The sequence below is a fragment of the Branchiostoma belcheri genome, unplaced genomic scaffold (genome assembly GCF_001625305.1).
Source record: "Branchiostoma belcheri isolate BF01 breed outbred unplaced genomic scaffold, Haploidv18h27 scaffold24, whole genome shotgun sequence".
Taxonomy (NCBI): Eukaryota; Metazoa; Chordata; class Leptocardii; order Amphioxiformes; family Branchiostomatidae; genus Branchiostoma; species Branchiostoma belcheri.
In genome coordinates, this window is record NW_017803843.1 from 2315186 (window position 1) to 2326594 (window position 11409).

Consider the following 11409-nt stretch of genomic DNA (forward strand, 5'->3'; position numbering starts at 1 on the left):
CGCATACTATATCTACAACAGGTGTTACTGTGAGTGTTATATACAAGTTACAACGACGTGTTGTATCCTACTTTAACCTCATGGCTAGCCTAATCATCATCGGTGTTTGGTCTCTCCTCAAAGCACGCCACCAGCCCACTGTAAGTGTAAACATTAGCGTGAGGTACATTTAGTCATATCTTTATAGCTTGGTGGTTGGTCGAAGCCAAACCTTTGATATCTTCGGTGCTGTAAACAAAAGGATATAAGGGTGAAGGTTTATCGTGTAAGATTCCATGGTACCGCAGAACTCGTGATTAACACAGGTTTGATTTCACAAGATTTATGTAATTAAGTATGTGATAAGTATATGATAAGTATGGGGTAATCAAAAACATTATAAAACATCCGTATGATAATATGCCCCAATGTGTCCTTCCGTCGTTTTTTTTTATTTTTTTATTTTTTTATTCCGAAACATGTAATCACAAGACGTGGTGACGACACACTCAAGCTTTGTCAACTTATATTAATGCCGACACCAACACAGGGACAGTACAATACTCATTTTAATACACCTGAGCGAAGTGAGGAAAGTCGTGTAGAGTGCCTTTCCCAAGGGCACAAGATCGGTGGCATGTCAGGACTCGAACCCGGGGCCTCTGGTTCCGAGTCGAGAACGCTGCCGCTGCGCCACACGACCGCCTTCCGTCGTTTGTCATGGTCTAGGCGGAGCAAAGGTGAGAAAACGAAAATGACGTCATGACGAAGGTATATCAAATTAAAGCTGAAGCAGACATGCGTCAAGAAGCTATTAAATCAGACTCTGAAGGAGGCACACTTGATGGGTGTTTTCGGCAACTCGTTCAAGAATTAGTTGGGTATACCGGTATTGAGTATCGAAAACGGACCTGTGAAACCGTTTCTTACACAACTGATTGTCATACTTGAAACAAAATGTTATAGTCCGATTTTACATTTAGGTTATGAATGCTTACGGTGAAAACAACGATCATAACACGCATATCCATTAATCAATATATTCTAGTTTTAATGTTAGACGTATGGTTTTGTCTTTAGTTCTAGCATATATTCTAAATAAACACTCATTTTACATGTTATGAGCTATATGCATAATAACATCCATGCTTTCTCCTAAGTGCCCAACATTGGCCGACAGAATTAGCACGGTTACAGCTGTTTTGCCCTACTCTCATTTAGTCCCCAGAAACCAGTAATCCTGGCTGGAAATCAGCTCAGATATAATTTTTCAGACAAAACCTACTTCGAAACCGTGCAATTTTTTTATGCCAGTTGAACAAATAAAATCAAGTTTCTCAGCCGGGATGACGGGATATTTGATGAAACAAACAACCAGTAGTAGAGTCTCAAAGTGTCATGCATGTTTGACTGATTCTTGAAACTGATAAGTGTCGGGGCAGGGATCTGGCTTAACGTTCCTATCAATCTATGAAAAGTTTTCCTCGAATTGGCCCTGACCTGAAGTAGAACTGCTGAGACCGTTCGCTTGGACTTCGTTCTTCACTCAAGGCTAAACGAGTAATCTGACCTTGGCTCACTATTATATTTACAGCTTCAGCCACTAAGTATGCGTGGAACAAGCCCCTGAAAATCCTAACGTTTGGTGTCACACAGAACCTTTTGATTTCAATTACATCTCGCGCGATCGCATAAAATGTTCATTGATAGCAAGGTGCTTCTATCAATAGAAGCTCCTTGATAGTAAAGCTATTGACATGTGTCATCAGCATCTGCGTAATTAGCATATTAAACTGTTAGCTGAATATCATAGAGACTGTTTCCTTTATGGAAATAAAATCTGAGACTAAAACATTTGCGGTAGACAGTGCCATATACTCGATGACACAAATAATCAAGCGATACAGTAATGTGTTATCATAAGAATAAGTTTTGTAACCCCCCTCGCCATGACAGAGGATGGGCACACCCAATCACGTGATGACGGAAAATGCACAAACACATTGCAGCCGGGGAGGTGCAGTAGGTACGGGATGACAGTATTTTAGTGCACAAAATTCCACCGTTTTTCGCTGGTATAGAGGCTTGTCACCGAATGCTGTCTGTTCCTATGTCTTCCTGCCATCCAAAGGGTTCGTTGTATGGTCGAAAAGAACTGTATTACTGGCTGATTTTGGGGTGCTGCGGCCGAACCCGAAGAAAATCCCAGTGAGTTCATGGCCACGAAGTCCAGTGCCGATTGATCGCGATCGCCTTTCCGGATATTGATGTTCGAAGCAGGGCCCATATATTCGTCCTATCTGAGTTAAAGATGTCAGCAATTAGGAGGTGAGTAGGCCATGGACAGAGATGACTAAGTTCTAGACTGACACTTTTTTGTCCGTTTGTGCCTAGGTCAAGCCCATTTGTCAGTCGAGTTGGCGATTGTTTTCGTTTTTATGTGCCTCAACTATGGTGTTCTATTTCTTGTCAGGTCAAAAGCCAAGACAGCCCTCACTTCCTATGGCGGAAGATTTCCGTCGTCCACCTTTTCCAGGTAAGGCACTAGAGCTATGTGGAAGTTATGATGATATATATTCACCGATCTTTGTTGTGTCGCAGTGGCACGATGACCCATTCCTCCATCCTTGCCTCACACGCACGAATATAATGAGCAGGCGATGTGGGTCACCAGAACTTGTACTTGTCGGGGACAGTCTGTCGTGCTACATCTCGGTAAAGCCTGTGTGTGTGTGTGTCATTAACAGAGGGTTGCACACTTTGGTTATCTTTGCTCACGAATACGGTGCAGAGAACTGCACAAGAATTACAACCGTGGCCTTTATATGGCGGTTTTATCGTTGCATTTAATTTTGCATAATGTTATTTCCATTTCTGGGCCGATGAACGTTAGATCTCGGGGGAGATCTTTTGCAAGTACCCAGGAGTCAGTAAACCCAGCAGTTTTGTAGAATGTATTATGGGCACAGTTTAGTTGCCTTTCATTTGTTTGCTATTATAAGAAGGGAGAGGCAAGAGACAAACTTGTGAGTATAACTGTCAGTGGGACAGACACATGTGTGCCACATCCTGGGTGAAAGGTCTCAGTAATATTGTAGCTTGGTTCCAAAGCACTTTTAGCATCACATTCTTGTTGTGCTTGCTGTCATCTGCTAGTTGAGAGGTAACCTAAAATATTCCCTTGAAAGTTGATTGAAGAAGTGGCCGTTTTCATCTCCCTCTACAGATTTTGCATTCTGAAAGATATATTGATGACCAAACCACAGATGTTAATGCCTTTATAGATATATGTCAGGGCATCACAATTGTTTGTCTAGCAAGTATATAGAAAATTCATCAACAAATTACAATGGTCATGCAAGAATTTTCAGAGTTGCTAGATTTATATAACCCATTTACCATTCTAAAAAGACATGGAAGCATCCTGGTATGTATAAACTATAACAGAAAGATTAACAAATAAACAAGCTTGTAATGGTCCAAATACTGAAATTTGAAACTTGGATCCAGGCAGAAATATCCTGGCTTCATTTTGTATGTGGAGTTTTATTAGAGCTTAGTTTCGAACAAGCTGATTACTATTTTGGATCTGAGTGGTGATAATTGAATATTTTAAGTTCTGTCACCTCCCCATGCCAAAAGTGGCATTGATATTCCTTGAAATGTAGGGCATCACAAGTAGTTAAGGTAAACAAATTGAATTCAAATTCAAATTAATAGCAGCTAAATCATGGCAGTTGATGGAAGCAAGATTAAATTCTTTTATCAGTCAATCAAATGGATATACCCTGCTCAATGTTTATTTTGTCTGTAGTTTTCGATTACTGGCTTTATTCCTGATTGTATTTGAGTCAGTCAGTTTGTTGTTTTTATATATTCGAGAAGTATTTGTTCTGCATAGTCATCCATACTAAACTGACCTTCTTGACATGACGCCCAGCCATTTGGAGTTCACCAGGTCAAGGTACAAAAGGCAGGAAAGTGTTTAACTTTCGCATCACCATGGAGACGGATATGTCTCAAGTGTTTCAAGGTGGCTGGGGCTCCTTAACATTTTTCTTTTTCCTGAAGCCAGTGAGGGATCCAAAATGAAATTCAGCCTTACCTTATAATTAATCTTTCTGATCTGGACTGTAGAACTGTTTCCAGAGAGGTGGGAGGAACTAAGGCACAGGGTTTCTGGTTTCTTATTAGCAGACTTGTGATGGATTTAAATATATGTACTATGATGATTGATTTATTCATGATGAAGAAAAACACATGAGCTTTACTGAACTTTGTGATTGATTTTATTTCATTTTTAGATTTTGAGGTTAGCATACCAGCAGCAGAGAAGTTGGTTGCTGTGTAGCTGTACTAGATAGAGGATTGGTTGTTTAGAAAGTGACTTGCTTGTTGTTAACTTTTGTTAATGATGCAATACAAGCCTTGCTAGTTCTGAGTCATCACATGATTAACATATCTGTGAATTAATTACCCAGTTGATAATAATCAATTAGCCACATTTATGGGCTCACTGTGTATGACAAATCATACTTCAGCAACATTTGACGTAGTTTAATACCATCAGTTGCTGTAATACTAATACATGTACTGCCACAAATAGTGCCACTACATCTGTGATTGCCAAAGTCAGAAACACAGACATACATGTATATATATATATGGAACTATTCTGTGTCTACAATGGAGCTGACATGCAAGTATCAGTACTAAGCTATTCTAAAATGTTTACATTCACCAAACACCAAACTTGCAACAAAGTAGAATACAAGTTACCTTTTGTCACTTTGAACTGGGTCACAGACTGGTTGTGACCAAAGTTCCTTGTGTTTGTGAAACAGGTGAAGTCAGCAGTAGGCGCTGCGGCAGACGTGTCTCCACGTTCTTGTAGAGCAAAGCTAACAGTAATAGTTAAGTACCGATGACACAGCATTCCTTTAGGTGCTAGGTGCTACTAGTGGACCTATTTTTCTCTTCAAATGTCATAGGCTGACACTTGACAGTGTCAAATGCTATCATGGCTAATGTGTCACCAGTGTAGCCTGTATGTGTGTAGCGCAATGGGTTAGTGGTCCCATTTTGTGCACATAGGATGGAAACCTGCAGGTTCGAAACCCCAGGCCCCCGGCTTGGACACCAAGTGGAAATGAAGTTGCAGTAAAGAAGTCAGAATTGTTCTGTGCATAGGGAGCCTCATATGTACAAAGTCTCTTGCACCTTACAGAAGTGTAGAAGTGACCGGTCACCCTGTGTGCTTGCCCAAATTCATGGAGATATGCTGGGCTCATGCCTTCTATTCCTTCACTTAATGACCAATGATCCAGGACATTTATACGTGTACATCAATATTATTGAAATATGGAGGATTTTCTTATCTTTGGTTACACACGTTTTTTTCAACCTCTGCTATGATACAACAATGTTTTAGTATGGTGACTTAGAATTGCCCAACTTATATTTGTCACAGGATTATGAGATCAAAAATTTAATTTTTAGATAGTCCACAGCCTGACAAAGTAAATGAGAAAAGTTCATCTAAGAATAGTATTATTCACAAAGTCATATTGCTGTATCACCGAATCTTAAGATAGCTTGTTAGATGTTGATTAAAATAGTTTCTTAACACATGTCCATGTCTAACACAAGTGAAATACTTTTCACAAATATTCAAGCAGAATGTTGCCTGTTCATTGAAGTATCTATACATGTATATAATAATATGGAGCATTTGCATTTGGCTTGTTTTGGAAAACAAAAGGGGATGATGTGAGAAGTGGAGTATAAAATTGTATTGATGATTTTAACAAGCATCACTGATGCCTGGCGTGCTCTGAGTTGAATGTCCTCAGAATACAATAGGATTCCCATATATGTGGACTATGATTTATGTTTTCAGTAATGCAAGTGAAACGTCCTTTGTAAATCAGCCACATTGCAATGGTGGTTGTTATGGTGACCTAGTCCAGAGAAATTGAACTGTCTGGGACAAATGTTACTGCAGCGTGGCAGATTGCAGGTTGTAAAGACCATGTGCATTTTTATCTGAAATATTTATCAGGATGAAATTTATGTCTTGAACATGAATTATTACTTTATATTGTTGAGCAACATTTTCCATGTTATTGTAGTTATCTGTCTTATATTTGTATTCAAGTAATTTCGTTCAGAGGCTTTCCTTATAATCATAAGTTTTGTAACTTGTGTTTGACTTTGTACCAAGGTATCCTTTCAAATGAGATTTTCTTCACAATTTTAGTACCTACATATTGAAATATAGAGATTTCAATCAATAACTTAAAGGTTAGATCTCTATTTTGATGTTCAAAGCTTTCAAATGTCTTGTAGCTTAGTTCAACAATGCCAGGTGTAAGTAACTATCTGAAATTAGAGGTTTTAGGAGGTTTACAAAGTTGATTTCTATCTATATTTGGGATAGAAATAAAAAAATTTAACAATTAGCTATTACATGGTGTGCCTTCATGACACTATTAAAGGTTATGCTTGTAAAGGGTCATAGTTCATCATTTGAGGTCAATAGGTTATAATGTGGTTATAACATCCCAGGGATAAGTACTAATCCTGTAGAGTAAATTCAAATGTATAATGTTGACTTACACATTCTAATAGAACTGTCATACAATTACTGCCATGTATGGAACAGCATCGTGGTATACAGTAATCTGACCACCTTTAGGTCAATCCTTTTTTAAAATTTAAATATCAATTTGATTTATACCATAATGTATGTGATCAGGGATTTACCAAGAAGACTGCACCTTTACTTGGAGACAGTAAAGCTGACATTTATAAACCAGTGGTAGGTACATGTAGCAGTAGATTTTACTCAAGGTTCAGTAGACTGACCCGCATGGGGTCACTACAGTAAAATAAGCTAAGTAGGGTGAGGCCCTGCAGGTAAGATGATCTCCACTCAGACGAAATCAATAAAACCATGAAAGAAATGCCAATGCTGTGGCAGCTGTGGGACAGGACAGAGAGGACTATTGTTGTAAAGGTGTGCACTGGATTATTGTCACTGTTCATCTGTATATCATCACGCCGCAGCCAGACACTGTTTTGTCATCTCACCAGCAGTTCTGAGGCAACCAGTGTTTGCCCTCATGTCTAGTTTGCAGGAGAATAAAGCCTACTTCAGAAGGATGAAGAGACATAGTATATCAAAGCAGAACCTTATATGGTGTTGCTCTGATGGGGACAAGGTCATGTACATGCACAGAAGAGGTATATTGATTGTGAGTTGATGCCTGAAGCATTCTTAAATTGAAAATTGAAAATGTGAAGCTTGCTATGTCTGAGTCTGGGCTTCTTTTCTTAGCATTTTATTCTTTGGTTTGGAGCATGTCAGTTGAGAACCCATCTGACCAAAGTGTGCAGGAATTTATTTTATAACAAATGTATGTGGCCCAAACATGTATTTTTTTCTCAGGGTAATTGAGATATTTTATGATGAAAAAGTGATGCCAACATTATAATTACCAGATGGCACCAATAGTTGTGATTACTTTGATCGATTTTACACACTCCATGAAATGACATATTCAAGCTATGGTATGTCTATTTCTATATGTAATAGCATCAAGATTTTACCTATTGTAAATTGACAAAAGTCAAGGTTATCATAAATAGTATTGACAGATGATTAGGATTATCCCTAAAAGCATGTGTACACTTCTATATGAGGCACAGATAGGACATTTAGCTAAGTTTTTAGATTAAAAAAAACTGTCGTAACATTGAAGATTCCAATGATACTGATTACAAGCAATAATGGCATGGTCTGGTGGTCTGTGCTACTCGCTCAACTTGTTTTGTAAACATTGACCCCTGTTAGTGGTGAAAAGGCAGACCCTGACACTACGATTATTTCCACGTCTTTGGGTTGTTTCCCACACAAAGAAGACCCCAGAATGCAGGCGCTGCCTGGGGCATGATTCTGCCAGTCTGCACAGGTGTGCAGAGCTGTAGATACTCAGGAAATGGATATTAGTTGTTAAGGTGGGATGACATTTTTTTTAACAGAACAGAATTTAGTTATAAAGTTAGATAATAATGTCTGCCAAATATGTGCCCTACAACATATGGGAATTACAATGTAAGCTGTTTCTGATATGTCATTTTTACTTAATGTTGTATGTATGAAAGAGTAAATGAGTGACTTTTAATTATTATCATTATAATAAGCCTGATGGCCATTACTCTATGACTTTATGGGTTTGTTACATGGCACTATTATTGCCAGCCATATCAATTTGGTCAAGTTTCCATTTTGATAGACCTGGAGTATGTGAACCCTGGTCCAAGGATTCCTTCGAGCTACAAGTAAACAAAGTACTCAAAACGGATAAAGTACTGAGTCACATATCAACTTGCTGGTTTGACTGCTTCACATAGTGTTAAATATGTTACCAACCTATATATAGCTAACACAATGCTTTATGTGGTACAACCTCTTTCTGTACTTGCTGATCATGACAATCTTACCAGTAGTGACTCATAGCTCTTAAAATCTATCATCTTTGATTGTTGTTTTCTTTGCTAACTTTCTGCTGAATAATAAGATTTATAAGAGAAAGGAGAAGAGTCAGAGCAATAAGACCTGCAATCCTGCCATCCTGGTCACCACAGGTAAAAGCAGTATGATATGTGGTGTGCGAATAGAACATAAAACTGCAATTTTACAACCTTTCCCTAAGGGATTTTCAAGCATCCATGTCTGTCGAGTGAGTTTATAAAGACCCTATGATTAGCAGACCTACAAAGAAAATTGTAGTGTCTGTAACTGTATCAGGCAGCAGTATTACAGGAAATGTTGCTAGTTTGTTTTTCAAGCTAGTGTAACTTTGTCACATCTCGCTGAGTTTTTGGTTAGGTTTCTAAACAACACTCAGTTTTCCATTTTTGGTGTAAAACTATCAAATGTAACCTTGTTAAGTTAAGCTCACCAGGTAAAGTCAAATTTGCTATCATACAGCAGCTGTAAGTGTTATAATTGCTTTCTAGTAATACTATCAATAAGATAGTCCAGTCACCTTGTACTATTAATGGTTTGCATATGGTGATGACCATCTGTACTGGATTATACAACTTGTGCCAAAGTCAAGGTAAAAATGGTAAGAACTGCTTGTATAACAATAATATTTATACGGAAATTGTAAACAATGGTATCGGTGATCACTGATGTAAACAAGAATACAGAACGTTGGCTGTCATAGCTTATACTATAGTTATAGCAGTGTTAAGTAAAATACATAATTCAGGCTTTAGATACATGTACCTCAACCATGAACTGGATGGATGCCATGCTTGTTGCTTCCATATGACAGACAGGGGTTGAGATTGTATCACATTATAGAGTTTTTGCCTACAGGGATAGAGTCATGTCTTTTTATAGTTAGGTGGCCCGAGATGTCAGCTGCTGACCTGTGGTTAGTAGTTTGATCAAGTAGACAGTAGAGTGGTGCCGTCATGTCTACTCCTTAGAATTTCAGCTCTATTTTGAGTTCAGCACATTACTGCACAAACTGTCATGAGTAGCCACAAAGCAAATGTCATACAAAGTACAAATCCAACACCATATAATTGGAACAAGCTTTCCTAGTGGGTTCAAATAAAACATATTTCCTTGTGGGAGAAATAGCATTGAAAGTGTCCTTGGCAAGCCACTGCTGGTAAGAGTTAGTACTGTGAGAGAGGCTGGTGTGCTCAGTTATCTTTCAGTTGACCTGCCAAGGATAAAGAATAGGGTTTGTAGGTCTTGATGAATATTTTATTACCTAACACCAAGCTGTCCATTCCTATGAATAGATGATAAAAATTGAATATGAATAAGGTACCTTCTCAATCTGGATACCTGTGAGTGTGAGTAGTGTCCAGTTCATGGCTCAAAATCATGTAATATTGATCTTCCTGTTTTTTCTCTCACGAATTTCCATTATTGATAAGTATTTACCTGACATGCTCTGGCCAGTAGAAGAACTCTTCCAGAAGCCTTCTATGAAGTTGTGATAAGTTTGCCGTAAGAACACAACTATCTGTATTTCTGTACTTGTTGGTAAGTATAGTGGTGACACTGGTGAGGTTGCAAGTCATGGGCAAACACTGTAGATGTGAGGTGATACTAGTACTCAATAGTAGGTAGTAATGGAAGATAACTGTTAAAATGAATGTTAGAGCAGCATTACTCCATTCCAGATCACAAACCTTGATGCCATGAGATTGGTACAGAATTAAGCTAATGTTGTTAAACTTAAGTATAGTGTACCAGCAAAATTTGCTTCTTAAATTTAAAATGCAGGAAATGGCATTTCAGAGAGTCCCCTTAAGATGATTGGCACCTTCAATACTTGATAGGGGGAAAGTTGTTCAATCGCAATCTTACACCCAGGTTGCAACCCATACAAAATTTCCTGCCACCACCTCTGATGCCATAGTGTAGTCAAGTACATGGCTTTGATTTATAGGAAGGAATGAATGTTTAATGAAGGTCAATGTTGACATTATTACATATGTGCTAAAGTACAGTCTAAATTAGACATATGACTAAAGTTAAAGTCATTCCTGATATACATATTATGTATTGCTAAACATGTAAACAGACATGCAGGCTGCAGCCAAAGTAAGATGAATGGTTTTAGCTTTTGTGACCTTTTGCCTAGTTACATGTAGAGTTTTATCATTCTAGCTACAGGCGAAGGAGTAGTTCCCACGCCTCAGTACTTGACAGTGAGTGGATTGCAGTATATCAACATGAGACAATAGACCCTCAGTCAGCAGTCTGTTTACCATTCCTCCTGTAGGTTGAGATGTAGTTTTATGAAGTGATGGGATTTTGATTAATTTGACTTGATTTATACCATAATCAATTATCAATCGTTATGATTCTTATTGATAGACGGATGAAGTTGGTCAGGAAATACATTTGCAAAACTTAAAAAGCATGGATGAAAAGGGTTTTAGAAACTCACTGTATTTTCAAATTGTTGAAAATTGTTACATAAGTAACCTTTAACCTCTGAACCTTTTACCTTGATGTCACCTGACAGTGGAATACAACATGTAGCCAGTATGCCTGCAGTTTGCTAGGAGAACTGTGGACTACATTGTAACTGGCTGATGGGTATATTTATCATTACATACAAGTATATTAGGCTTTTGAGTCTTCCCTTAACGTCGTTGTCATATAATTTATATTGGGGATGCACTGTACATTTATATGCATGTTCAATGTCCAAAGTTATAAATATTATCTGCCCACCCACTAGCCAGGTGACATACGTAATAAGAGGTCTTGACAGAACTCAATAACAGTTCAGTCAAATTTTAGTCTTTGTTGTTAGTATCTCTAATGACATGTCTGAGGACTGTTGGGAATGCTAAGAGAACACAATTTATTTCAATGTTAGTTGA

General features: G+C 38.1%; 1 protein-coding gene across 1 annotated transcript in view; it reads left to right on the forward strand.

Annotated features, from left to right (window-relative positions):
• The first annotated feature begins 1954 nt into the window (after positions 1–1954).
• LOC109471081 (circadian locomoter output cycles protein kaput-like) overlaps positions 1955–11409 on the forward strand; it is a 45229-nt gene continuing 35774 nt past the window's right edge. Inside the window, exons 1-2 of the mRNA XM_019770277.1 lie at positions 1955–2307; positions 2453–2515. Coding sequence (XP_019625836.1) covers positions 2291–2307; positions 2453–2515 — 80 coding nt within the window. The 5' untranslated portion in view covers positions 1955–2290. The remainder of the gene's footprint in view (positions 2308–2452; positions 2516–11409) is intronic.